We start from the raw sequence: 12,633 nt of genomic DNA on the forward strand, positions 1-12,633 counted from the left end.
GCTCGAATTTCTCCAGATGCTACCTTCAGTCCGGTATCGGGGTCCATCGCGTCAAAACGCAAGAATTTCGACTCAATTCACACGAAATTAATTACTAATTAATAGTTGTAGCGATAAGTGAGCGCCATGTCACCCAATTGCTCCTCTTGCTCCTCTGCGCCGTTGTTCTGGGCATCGACGGTGCCGTTCGCCATCGCCCGGTCGCGTCTCCGGTTATCGAACCAGACCGCGACGAAGTAAAGGGCGGCCATTGCCGCTGAGAAACACAGGAAGGACAAGCTGATGATGTATCCGTTGCGGTAGAGCGGCGCGTCTTTCGAGAGGAACGAGTAGGTCGAAATGATTCCTCCGACTGAAGTTGTGGTTAGTTAATTGGTCTCTAATAGGAGAACTAAAGCTAGACTTACTGTTACCGAAGCCGATCTGCCAAGCCGTTCCCACGCTCCGTCGCCGATGACCTCCTAAATTCATGGAAAACCAACACACCAAGACTGGCATTGCGATGTAGCATCCCATCGTGACGAGGAATAGGGCTGCGTACTGCACGTGCCGTTGCGCCTCGCCGTGGATGTTGAGCAGAATTCCGTATCCAGCCATCGCAATGAGCATCGGGATGAATGCGAAGGCGAATCGGTGGCGAAACTTGTCCGAAAGGAATGCAACAAGCATGGAGAATCCGAATGCCGCTGCCCAGGGAGGAATCGAATAAAGCTGCGTCTTGATGGCTCCGTATCCGTAGGTCTTGATGATCGTCGGCGCAAAGTACGCGTAGCCTGCGAGGTCAGTGGTCGAACAAATACATGAAGAAAAGCAGCGAGCGCATACCGTAGGCCGTGACAACCTGACCAAAGTACATCCATCCACCGATGAAGATTTTGTCTGCAGAGGCGACGGTTAAGGACGAAGACGAAGTTGGACGATATGCGACAAGTACTCACAGTCCTTAAAAACACTCAACACATCGCGCAAGGTTAAATCGGCATCTGGCGCAGCCTTGCCCGTGTCCGCAGCGAGCTTTTCGCGAACAAATTCGCGCTCTTCTTCGGTGAGCCACTTGGCGTCTTCTGGGAAATCCGTGACCAGGAAGTAGCAGATGATGGCAACCACGCAGGTCAGGACACCTTCGATAATAAACACCCATCGCCAGCCTCGATAGCCGCGCAAACCGTCCATTTTGCCGAGACCACTGGCAAGGAGACCACCAAAGGCACCTGCCAGGGTGGTGGAGCTGAAGAAGAAACTAAAGCGCTTCTGAGCTTCGCTGCGCTTGTACCACATGCCCATCAGATAGAAACCTGCGCGGTTAGCTTGCCACCGTAAAAACCGGGTAAGTCGAACATACAACCAGGAAATAAACCGGTCTCAAACATGCCCAAGAACCAGCGAGTAGTCATCAGTCCTCCCCAGTTCTGCACCAGACCCTGGCAGACCATGACCAAGCCGAACCCAAACATACATAATGACACTGTTGCGACCGTCAATATTCGTTCGACTCATGAATGTCTCAGGGAGGTCGTACACCAAAGATGAGGCTTCAGCTTCTTCATCAAAATGTTCGACGGGATCTCGAAAATAATGTAGGGAACAAAAAAGATCGTCAACGCGGTGTTGTATTTCGTGCCCGTCTCGATATTCAGGTCTTCCTGTAAACCCAGAATCGCCGCGTTACTGATGTTCACTCTGTCGGCGCATTCGGTTAGTATCGGCGCATAAGTAGAAGTCGCATTCCCACTGACCGGTCCAAGAATGCGAGCAAATACATGAGACACAAGCACGGTACGACGTGCCAGTCGATTTTGGCCATCAGCTTGCGCTCGTTAATCGGGGATCGTGGGGCCTCTGGCGACAGCTCGCCATCGGAGGGCTTCTCTGGCTCTGCGATAAATTAGTAAAATGTGTAGCGTCGCAAACGCGTCGGTCACTGACCTAAGAAACCCATGGTGATGAATGGGCTGCTCCGAGGAGTCAGAGCAAGAGTCAGGGAAAACGCTTCTTTTTTTTCTTTTAAGGAGAACGAACCAGGACAGGGGGACTTGTCAGATTTTAAATCCCATTGTAGTTTAAATCGGCCCGAGGAGCAATCAGCTTAACAAATACGCTTTGCAGAGAGGCCCGATTATCAGGCTTGAGTGGAGGCCGGAGTCGGCCGCCAGCTGAATTATTGCAGATCCATGACTCATGGGGTAAGAATCATCGCCAAATATGCCGATCCCCGGGGAATCCTGTAATCCAGGCTTGTGCATTGTCCAATCTCACTGTGTCAAGGTGAGATTGTCACAAATTTATGAGAAGGGTTCTCAGTGTTGGCCCTCGCTAGTACGGCTAAGCCTCGCCAAGTCAACTTTTCCTACAGATCAAAACACTATTTGGCAGGCACACAGAAATCACAACATATTTATGCTATTTTAATTAACTAGTGACATATGACCCAAGATAAGAATGTTCAATAAGCATTATCATTCGTCCACGTGAAGTGTTCCCATCCAATCCATCCTTTCCAACGGCCATCCTTACTGATTGCACAAATAACGGTAACACATCCCTTGCTGAACTCCCCCCTGGCAGTCTCACGTTTTCAATTCATGCTGACAGCCTTGGCGACCATGGGCTGGAAGTCATCATTCGGTACATTTCGTTCATAGTGGCTGTTGCCTCGTTACACATAAGTGCGACCGTGTTACATGGTCACAACCGTCACTCTTAGCTTATTCTTGAGCGACAGCAGCTTCGGAATAGCTTCCGTAGGAGCCATACTGGCCGTAGTTACCGTAGCTCCCGTAGTCCACAGGGGTACTAGTAGGGGTCGAAGATGTGGTAGTAGTCGTGCTCTCTTCAGGTTCGGGGACCTCGTCCCGCTTGTACGACCCGTAAGAGCCGTAGCCACCGTAGTTCCCGTAGTCGCCATAGTTTCCGTAGCTGATAGGTGTTTCAGTGGGTGTGGAGGTAGTAGAAGAGGTGGTCGTGGAGCTGCTGTCGTCTCTCTTCTCGAGGTTGTACGCCCCATAGGAGCCATACTGTCCGTACTTGCCGTAGTTGCCGTAGTTGCCATAGTTGATAGGAGTTTGGGTAGGGGTTTCGGTAGGCGAAGTCGTGGTGGAAGGCTCAGTATCTTCGCCGTCACCCTCAGGGACATCATCTCTCTTGTATGTGCCGTAGGAAGCGTAGTTGCCGTACTTGCCATAGTCTCCATAGTTGCCATACTGAGCAACCCCGGCAGGGGGCGTGGGCTGGCTGACCTCAGAGGTGGAGGCACTCGAGACTGGAGCAGCGCTCACAGCCAAGAGCTGAGTGCTCAGAGCGAGCAGGAGGGACTTGCTAGTAAAGTGCATCTTGAAGAGTGTCTAACTTTGACGATCGCGAAAGAGATGTCTGGTTCAGAGTGTTGATGGATAGAAGCTGATCGTCGAGGGCAGAGGCACATATTTATATATGATCTCCGAGTTCTGTATAAGCCAGTATGGAAAGGATTCTAAAAATATAGACTCATAACGGTTACTCTATCTCGTAATTGCCTCAGCACTGCCATTGGGCATGTCTCTGAGTCGGATGAACCACCAGGACACGAGCTGCTCAATCCGTCCTTCGTACCAATAACAACAGTTCCGGATGATACATTGTGGCTAGACAATGCAGTGCTACCTTCCTGACCCGCAGAAAATCCCACCTTAGCCAAGTCCCAAGCCAGCAAGTCCCTGCAGTCGAGGGGTAGTCGCCACACAGGACCGGAGATACCGGCAAAAAGACTGAACCGGGCAGAAACTAGATAGGAAAGGCAGTGAATTTGCAGTAGAGAACTAATCTTGGAGACGATCTGCCTTACATCATTGTCTCATGGACCGCAGTCTCGACTGTGGAGTGGATGGGTCTCCAAGCTTCTCCGCAGGCCAAGAGCCACTCGTATTGATCGACTCTATTCGTCATCTGCAGCCTAGATTAACCACTGAGACATACATGCAGTTAGGCGTGCAGTTGTCTTACCCAGCCCAAGGTAGTTGCCTCGGGGATCTCAGCGGAAATGGTGGGCCTTGTCTTACTATTTTTAATATACTCGGTTGCAACTTGTCGATTTCCGTACCCTACCATTGATTTCCTGTGGGGCCCCCGTATATGAGTTGGCCTCCCTCAACGCCATAATTAAACAGCTGTTTTGGAATTTCCTGCCACCCTGCGTACACCGACTTTATATCGCCCTTGTTTCTTATTCCCTTCCTCTCTCTTGCGGTTGAGTAATCTGTTCTTCACGAAACCCAAGGCAAAATGCGCCATTCAGTATCAGATCCCGACGTGGACGAGAAGCTTCTCTCCGATGAGGAAGCTACTTGGCCTCGTGAACAGAAGAAAAATGAGAGCCTGTTCAAGAAATGTGCAAAATATTTCCTTTTTGTTGCAGTCGCCGTATTCTCCTGCTTAGTAGGTGTTGTTCTTGGACGTCAGCAACACAATCTCGATAAGGTCTGCACTCGACAACTCACACAATACTGTAAGTCCCTAGCCTAGGTCAAACAAATCATGCAAAGAATATATTACAGGAGAGGAGATACGGATGCAGCTCTAACACAAGTATAGCCCCGGTGATCCCAGAAGTCGGGATCGAATACCACCAAGAACAGTTTAATGGCTCGTTCTTAAAAGAAAACATTTATCGGCAAGAAGCAAGCCCTGAAGTAGATGCTGCGTGGGAGGCTCTTGGTGTCAACTGTACGTTCTACAGCCGCGTATTGCAGCAGGGGGTCCGCTAACAGCCGTGCAGACAGAAGTCTTAGAGTCCCTGCAGAAGAGGCCCAAAAGTCAGGACTTGCCCCTGACCAGGTGAAGATCAACGAAAAGTATGGCGGAGGGTATCCTGCAAATGTTGAGGGGTTGCATCATCTGCACTGTCTGGTATGTTAAACCTATCCCCGACCAAGAACAACCATCAATAAAGATGTTGTACTAACAAACCAACAGAACCTCCTCAGACAGTCCCTCTACTACAACTACGACTACTATCATGAACAAGGCCAAGGTGCCTTCGTGAACGAGGATTATATTGTCCGACGCCACGTGTGTACGTATTGATCTTCCCCGGGATATACTCACTCTTCATATGCTAATCATAAACACAGCCCATTGCCTGGACATCATACGACAGCAGCTCATGTGCAGCGTTGACATCGGCGTCCTTGGCCAAGTTTGGGTCCACCCAGAGAACCCCGAGCCATTCGTCGATTTCAATACGCAGCACAAATGCCGGAACTTTGAAGCTATTCGGCAATGGGCGGAACGCAATCAGCTTCCTGAAACTGTGCCTCAGGACTTTTTGCAACCACCTAAGATCGAGGATAGAGTGTATAATGAGATTCCATGATTATATTGTGTTAGTGATGTACATATAGTTGTTTATGTGCCTTAATGAAAGTGATGCCCTGATGCCAATGGGCTAGCCTCTGGCGAGGATAGCTTCTGTAACTCGTATCTTTTAGTGGCCGTGAATCGGATAACAGTACAAAGTTGTATTCTATTGGCACAGAATCAAAAGCAATTTAATGAATATACAAACATGCAAGTTCAATAAATAATGACAAAAACACAACATGAGCTCAGTTCTCACACCCGGAAGGGTACGACAATCTCACCCGAACATAAGACACAAACAACTCTGATAGCTTGTCCACTTAACCTTGACCACATCCGCAAGAGTTGCGTCCGCCTTGATATCACGATGATGAGCCGGCTTGCTTGGCGTGGTTCCTGAGTAAAAATAACATATGCCAGTGAGACTTCAAGGAGCATTGGCGGGCTCGCCAGGAGTGGTGCCTTCATCATTAGCTTTCTCGGCGGCATCAGTCGGAGTGCCAATCCGGTAGGCAAGAGTAAGAGTAGGCTTAGGACCCATTGCATTAGGCTCATCGGATGTACTGGCATCGTGGGGAGCAGCGAGAGTAGGGCTAGGGGTATGCTCTTCCGCATTAACTGGCGTATCAGGGCTGTGAGAAGCAGTTGAAGTACTGTTTGAATCACAATCCTGCTGAGCGATCGGAACGTGGACACTACCAATCGCAGGATGGCAGGATAAGCCCTCCGTATTAACATTGGTATCGGTGTCAGTGGTACTTGTATCAGTACTCAAACTGGCGCTCTGCGTGCTCGTGGTGGAGGGCGTGTCCGTTACAGTAAGCTGTGCATTGGGATCGAAATCCTGAAGTGGATTTGTCGGGGGCGCGCTTTCCATGCTTGTATTAATTGGATCTAAATCATTAGGGTTTGCCAGAGTGGCCGGCCCACCCGTGTATACCATCTCAACAGCAAGGCCCCCGAGGCAATTCTCGTTGGCAAGATCGGCTTTTGCCTTCAAACTTCTGGCACTCTCAAACGTGACCCTGGTATGAATCAGTGTCTTTGTTATTCCAAACTTTGAAGGGGATTGGTACAATGAGTCATTATAGACAAACCAACTATAAGCAGTGGATATGTTATAGTGCACTTCCGGCTCTTCTGGATACGAGCTTCGCATGAGACGGTCAACATCATAATTGGATAGTTGATAATTAGTATATGTATCACACTTTCCACGCGACGGGCGCGTTTCCGCAGGGCATTCGGGAGTTTTGCACTTCGGATCTAGCAGTTTCCATTCTTGACCTCCCAAAACCAAAATGGGTGAAAGTTTATTAGGGTCAATATTGGCCTGCCGGAACAGTCTGGCGCTACGCTCGATATCTAGTAGAATTTAGCATTTGGAAAAGAAAGCCAAGAAAGTCATAAACGCACTCAAGGCCGCTGGAAAGCTAAGCCACTTCTCCTCATCCTTGCACGCGACATCTATAGACGAATCATATGAAACGAAGTTGGCATGGTCAAGGTGCTCAAACATCCCTGGTAAGTCGATATTCCTGAGAGCGCCTATGTTTTGCGATTAGATTGTCTTGTTTTCCCAATAAGTCTCACGGAGGATATTACATTCTGTGGCCCGGAATTCGGCTGCAAGACCATACTTGTCACCAAATGACTTACGAAGCTCCTTCAGGAAGAGGACGGAGTTCTTAGGGTCATCTATCTCAGGAGCAATTAGCAGGAAGTTCAGGATAGGCTACCGACACGTTGTCGTGAATTACTTTGCCATAGGTCCCGCCATGTGTAGGCAAAATTGAAACCGTCGAACTTGAACTCGTCCATAACTTGAACAATGGAGTCAATAATATCCGTGCGGTTCTCAAAAGAGCCAACCGCGTTTAATAAAAAAGGGACCCGGTTACCCGAATCTAAGGGATACGGTGTAACGGATATAAAGGTTTTGAGGGATGGCTTTTTGATCTTTAGATTGACAAAGTCTTTCCAGCGCCTGCGATCAATGTCGTTGTTGGGTGCAGCAATAGGACCTTTATCTCGAATATGGGGCCCGTAAAGGTAGAGATGCTATTGAATATTAGTTTGGCTCTAGTCATTGAGGGGTTAAGCAAATAGAGAGATTGGTGTAAACCCACAGTGAACGGTTCAACATTGATATCCGACGGCTCAAGCGTTTCGCAGTCCCGACCCTCGAAATGCCCCGGATAGTAATATCCAATATAACGTTGCTTACTCGTAGCCCCAGAGCATTTCCTATAAAAGCTTGTGGTGAGTGCACGATCAAACCTTTGTCACTGGACAGATTGCATACTGTTGTTCGAATGGTTTGCTATTGCCCTCGACTTTCGGTAGTTCACAGCCTGGAGTAGAGTCTTTGTAACATACTTGTAAGTATATCGGTAAATCTAAAGCAGAGTTGGAAGTGGCTGCTTACTGTTGCACTCTGTTCCAGAAACAGACTGGGACAATACCTGAACGGCAAGACATGCGAACAAAAGACTCAGAAGGTGCCACTTGGGGCCTTCGGAGACGATCATCTTGATAGACTAGGACTTGGGGAACTTGTTGAATGTCGAGAAAGGTTGGGGAAAATAGCAGTACTTATACTCAGCATTTAATCCATACTCTCCACTTTCTGGGGACGGGCAAATTGGCTATGCGTATGCTTAAGGTTCCTCCATTTTTATTCATACCTTTACTTGTAACGACCTGGTTCTCTGCCATTCTAGCTGGTTGCTCTTTTGATGTCTATGCGAAACAACAGACGGATTCAGAGTACATCGATTCGTTATCATATTCATGGCGTGGTATAGCTGTTAGGCAGAAGTAGGAACATAACCAACACAGCCTTATCATTTCATTCTGTTCCATGGGCCTCCGTACCATCCAGCAGCCATCGTAGGGTCACCGTAGCGTTTCCAGGGCGGAAAACTTTATCTGGCCGGGCGCTCACAAAGCGGTTCTGTTCTAATATTATGACGAGGGTTTCGAATCTCTCTAGAGAACTATGCTTTTCATTGTCTTGGCAGGTACCCGGCACTTGGCGTGCGGACTTACCAGGGTTCATGGCCCCATACCACTTTCATGACGAGTTGGATGGCTATCCGATTGGCAGTACTTGAGGCTTGAATTCTGACTGAGTGTCGGCCTTCCAGCCTATGCATCTCGCAAAGCCCATAAGGCTCATGAGCTTCATGCCTACAGATAACTCAAGATATTCAATGAGAACACACTTCATTTGGATTAAGTTGGGATGGCTGGTCGGGCGCTTGTCCTGAACAAAGAGTATTGGATGGGCCCTTGTTTACCCTAGTGGAGCTGAGCACAAAGGGTATCGAGGCTACTTGATGTACCAATTCTCATCATGCGGCAAAGTATACTAGTATTTGCTGACCATAACTCGACTTTCTAGTCTTAAGATAGGTTAGAGCCTGGAAAGGATCTTGCCAATCCTCTCTATATGTTAATCGTGAAGCTGAGCAACATCTTCACCGTCATAAGAAACTCTTACGCGGTTCTTCCAAAAGCAAGTATAGGAACCAAATTGATTGGTCGCCTCCCCTTCAGGCCAAATTAACCCTATCGATGCTTTGGAGCGCCTACTGGGAAGTGATCAACCGTCTAGGTTCTCGTTAGAACCTAATCATACGTTGGGATCTAACGTACAGAGTACAGACTTGCACATATCGATCTGCATACAGAATCAGTACAAAGGGCCTGCTATCGATCGAACATCATCTCTTAAATTTCTATTAATCCCTCTCGTATATCCCAATCTATAGCGCCTTCTGGGCGGCCCTCTGTCCCCCGATTAATCTTAATATCTATGGTAGTGGTGGCTAAGCCGCCAACAACTGGCCAAAGCCATGTAGGGGAGCGGGACGGGCAATGCAGTGTCACCTCTAGAGCATATTAGTTATATCGTTGTCCTTTCACGTCCTGGTCTAAGTACAGCATGGATCCACATTAATCTCTGGGGAACCGTTCGTGTGAAGACTCGGACTGTTAGCTGATAACCCGCAAAAGTGCCAGGCAATGGTACTGGATTGAGGAAATCAGTTTCCACAAACCGAGTGGGCACATTGGCCACAAACCTTCAGATTAATGTTCCATATCATAGAGTCATTGTGATTGGGAATCTAAGCGAAGTATTATCTCTTTTATGTCACTTGACTCCGCAGGAAATGGTAGGTCAATTTGCGGGGAAATTTTTGGACAGGAAGGCAAGTGGATGCTGATGTCACGGAGTTTTGGTTTGTGAGTTTATAAATTCAGTACCTTAGGTATAAGTCCCTGAGCTGGCTCGTTGATGTTGTTATCCCAAACACCGTTCTCCAACTCACTCAAGGGCCATGAGAGCATCAACTGATGTACAGTTCCTGTTTGCTTGAGCCTTTCTTCTCGGAGTGGTCCTTCTTTTTCTGATTTTTGACCACCCTGCTGCAGAATCATCTAAAGGTAACGGAGTATGGACGATCTCTGGCCGATTAATATTAGCATAAATGATAAGTATGTTTTATGCCAGCCAAATCACCTGACCCCAGGAGATACAAATGTCAAACCTCATAGGGCCGGGTGAGCTAATAAACTGGTAGCTTAAGGACATGGGAGCATCTCTATTCATTATCGACGACATTTGCCAGGCGAGAAAGTCACGGCAGAGCTTGTCGCCTCTTGAAAAGGATCAGATGGATACATTCTCGGCGCTATACGGAAGATATGACCCGAGAAAAGTCAGTTCGCAGCGACGGGCGATGGAGCGGAACTTAGATACCAGCAGTATGTCATCAGTTCGTCTAAGTATTGGACTAGGTTTGGTAGCATTCATCGGCTGACAGATTCCCATAGCATTGACTGTGATACCAGACACTACAGAGAGAACAAGCTGACAATGTCAGTGGTAGTAGTTGGGAAGTGTCCTGAAATGCGGCCAGATCCGATGGAAACAGGACTAAATCAGTCATTGCCCTGATGCTAACGGCAGATAACCCCAAGCAGAACTTTTTGAATATTTGCTCTCCCGTATTTGTCAATTGGTGGAAACACCACGTGAGTAGATGGCGCTCACTAAAACTAGAAACCCTGCTGTCGAAAGAAAATGATTCGCTTGTTAGATTAATTCCTGAGACAAACCTCATTCATGAGTTCAATCACTCGAGAACCATTTCCTTCCAGGGCGACTCACCGCGTAAGCTTGGCATTCGCAATGTCTATGTCCGTGATTGATCAGTGATATCTTCAGATGATCTACCATTACAGCGAGCAGTACCGGGTTATGTGAATGCCAACGAGTGGGCTGGGATCACTGAGCTTGCAAGGGGGTCCCCAGGGAACGTCTCGAAACATGCAGAGAACTTTGCATATTATGCAACAGGTAGTGCATCTACCAGCTATCCATGTATTTGCCGATATGACTGACAGTCTATCACTTAGTTTTGTATTTGAGTCAGTGTAATTGGGGAAATTGAGCGTGTTAGGGCTCTCGGGCTGTTCGCTAGGAATGCGCTGCAAAAGATGCAACAAATTCTACTGAAGAGAATATCCTGATCCAACGTGGTGGACGTAGTTTCCCCTTCCATTTAACTGATATCCATGCCAGGTCTCTCTAGCTTCTGGCACTCGAGCAACAGCTTAGGAACAACTCAGCATTCAAAGGCAAGTTATTCATGAAAATTGAACTAATTTAAGACCCAGTATCAACCAGGAGACACAAAGTGCTATGCCAAACCCAGTTCCCTTTGTGTTGCTATCATTAAGCTCACGAGTCATCGTCTCCATGAGAATGATTGCATCTGCCATTCACACATAGCGCTCGAGGGTAACATTCTCGGTCACTCGTGCATTTGCGAGGCCCAAGAATGTCGCCTTCCTCTGTAGCTTCATCGCCTACTCCAACGCTTTCTGTGTTATCTCGTGACATCACATTAAACGGATATTGGCACCAGCCATGGATACAGAGTCCGGTTGGCCCGCAATGTGCATGGAGATGACATCTCTGTTGTGTCCTCGGAGCATTTGCGGTTTCTCCAATGTCTGCCTCACGAATCGCTAGTTGTGAGGGTTGATCAAATGGCCAGCAGAATCCCTCCATGCACCATTTGCCCTGTGGACAATCGGTCACATGCTTGCATTGCTGAGTATGTGCAGGGTGCGAATCTTCTACTCAGGTGTGATTAGCTGACTCCTGTGGGTAACCAGGCATGGGACAGGACTGACGATCGTTGTCTGGTTTCGCAGCGGAACGTGGGATTTGAACGCAGCCTCCACGCCAGCAATAGTACCCTGGGGGACAGTCCACACTGGTGCTACACTTGCCAGCTGCAATGCAGGTTATGATGTTAGTTTCTGATTATCTCTTGGACTCCCGAAGCAGATAAATTGCAGTACATGCCTTGGCGATTGCCACGGACAACCTTTTTCAGGCCATCACGTGGGCTTCTGATACATTCTCCCGAATGGCAGTGGTAGTTGATGGGGCAGTCCGCGTCGCTGGAACAGATACGGTCGTCTGTTCCGGTATTATATTCAGCTTTTGGAGTGTTTTGTCCACAGTATTCTCATGGATTTACGAACCTTCTTCGTTAACGTTACCTGTCGACCAGTTGGACACTGGTTCACAAGGGTTTTGGCTGTCGATGCCTTGGCAGGGCTGGCTAATGGAAGAACCTGTACCCGTTGGAAGGGTGTTCAGTCATGGAAAAGACTGCGGGGAGGAGCTTGGATAGCTGCTTACTGGCAGTACCTTGAGCGTTAGGGGCAGGGTTGAGTGAAACAACTAGGTTGCAGAGAAACAAGAGAGTTATTATGTAGAGCGTCATGGTGAGCGAGGTTCTTTCCTGATCGGATGACATATGCGTTATATTTTGATCAGTTCAAAAGAGAAGAAAGATGATACTCGAACGGATAGCAATTACCTTATTATATACCTAAGCAAGACATTATAAGATAAGTGAATAAACGAACCCTCCAAAGTACTCCATTGCATTCAATAGTATGAACAGGTCGGAAGCGGATCGAGTGACCTGCTGTATTCACTCGAAGTCTAGGACTGAATAGCCATATTGCATATGTATTTCATTGACGTACGAAAGAGTGCCAAGCTGTCATTGTATAGTCAGCTATGGAGTTATTTTATTCCCTGTGAGAAGCCATGGCACTGTAGAGATTCTCTTTCCCCACTTGGCTGACGGGAATCATAGGTTACTTCTACGGTGTACTGGCGAATCGGACTACCTGGCGAGTGAAGCTTCTCTTATACTATACCTAATTGGAGAGTGATTTCAGAGAAGGGCCAGGTCTATTGGC

At 47.9% G+C, this 12,633-nt stretch overlaps 5 protein-coding genes across 5 annotated transcripts; 1 reads left to right on the top strand and 4 right to left on the bottom strand.

Annotated features, from left to right (window-relative positions):
* Positions 1-49: 49 nt before the first annotated feature.
* Positions 50-1,939, bottom strand: F9C07_300 (putative MFS transporter; the record flags this gene model as incomplete). Its single annotated transcript, XM_041288918.2, has 8 exons — positions 50-352; positions 408-773; positions 826-879; positions 939-1,295; positions 1,343-1,465; positions 1,520-1,680; positions 1,737-1,875; positions 1,927-1,939. 8 exons carry the CDS (start codon positions 1,937-1,939, stop codon positions 99-101), a joined length of 1,467 nt encoding a protein of 488 aa, XP_041141563.1. The 3' UTR covers positions 50-98.
* A 425-nt stretch (positions 1,940-2,364) lies between these two features.
* F9C07_2278754 (uncharacterized protein) lies at positions 2,365-3,481 on the bottom strand. The gene has a single exon (XM_041284362.2). The coding sequence runs from the start codon at positions 3,327-3,329 to the stop codon at positions 2,706-2,708; it is 624 nt and encodes a 207-aa protein (XP_041141562.1). The 5' UTR covers positions 3,330-3,481; the 3' UTR covers positions 2,365-2,705.
* A 776-nt stretch (positions 3,482-4,257) lies between these two features.
* Positions 4,258-5,347, top strand: F9C07_302 (uncharacterized protein; the record flags this gene model as incomplete). Its single annotated transcript, XM_041288932.1, has 5 exons — positions 4,258-4,480; positions 4,567-4,698; positions 4,751-4,881; positions 4,948-5,047; positions 5,106-5,347. The coding sequence occupies 5 exons, from the start codon at positions 4,258-4,260 to the stop codon at positions 5,345-5,347; spliced, it is 828 nt and encodes a 275-aa protein (XP_041141561.1).
* Positions 5,348-5,761: 414 nt separating this feature from the next.
* F9C07_2248975 (glycoside hydrolase superfamily) lies at positions 5,762-7,865 on the bottom strand (the record flags this gene model as incomplete). Its single annotated transcript, XM_071510052.1, has 8 exons — positions 5,762-6,359; positions 6,432-6,699; positions 6,751-6,882; positions 6,940-7,032; positions 7,095-7,395; positions 7,464-7,581; positions 7,640-7,700; positions 7,763-7,865. The coding sequence occupies 8 exons, from the start codon at positions 7,863-7,865 to the stop codon at positions 5,762-5,764; spliced, it is 1,674 nt and encodes a 557-aa protein (XP_071365487.1).
* Positions 7,866-10,809: 2,944 nt separating this feature from the next.
* F9C07_2278757 (uncharacterized protein) lies at positions 10,810-12,532 on the bottom strand. The gene is made up of 6 exons (XM_071510323.1): positions 12,243-12,532; positions 12,062-12,164; positions 11,902-11,994; positions 11,720-11,836; positions 11,545-11,646; positions 10,810-11,487 (listed from the first exon to the last, which is right to left on the bottom strand). The coding sequence occupies exons 2-6, from the start codon at positions 12,144-12,146 to the stop codon at positions 11,087-11,089; spliced, it is 798 nt and encodes a 265-aa protein (XP_071365488.1). The 5' UTR covers positions 12,147-12,164; positions 12,243-12,532; the 3' UTR covers positions 10,810-11,086.
* Between the last annotated feature and the right edge of the window lie 101 nt (positions 12,533-12,633).

Source organism: Aspergillus flavus, chromosome 1 (assembly GCF_009017415.1).
Source record: "Aspergillus flavus chromosome 1, complete sequence".
Classification (NCBI taxonomy): Eukaryota; Fungi; Ascomycota; class Eurotiomycetes; order Eurotiales; family Aspergillaceae; genus Aspergillus; species Aspergillus flavus.

What these genes read in the sequence shown, in the direction of transcription:
- F9C07_2278757 (XM_071510323.1), bottom strand. Translation starts at nt 12,146, where the DNA reads ATGACGCTCTACATAATAACTCTCTTGTTTCTCTGCAACCTAGTTGTT. An exon ending in AGGTAACGTTAACGAAGAAG is followed by an intron (nt 11,837 to 11,901) that starts GTTCGTAAATCC and finishes ATACCGGAACAG; the next exon opens with ACGACCGTATCTGTTCCAGC. An exon ending in TGTCCGTGGCAATCGCCAAG is followed by an intron (nt 11,647 to 11,719) that starts GCATGTACTGCA and finishes CCTGCATTGCAG; the next exon opens with CTGGCAAGTGTAGCACCAGT.
- F9C07_2278754 (XM_041284362.2), bottom strand. Translation starts at nt 3,329, where the DNA reads ATGCACTTTACTAGCAAGTCCCTCCTGCTCGCTCTGAGCACTCAGCTC.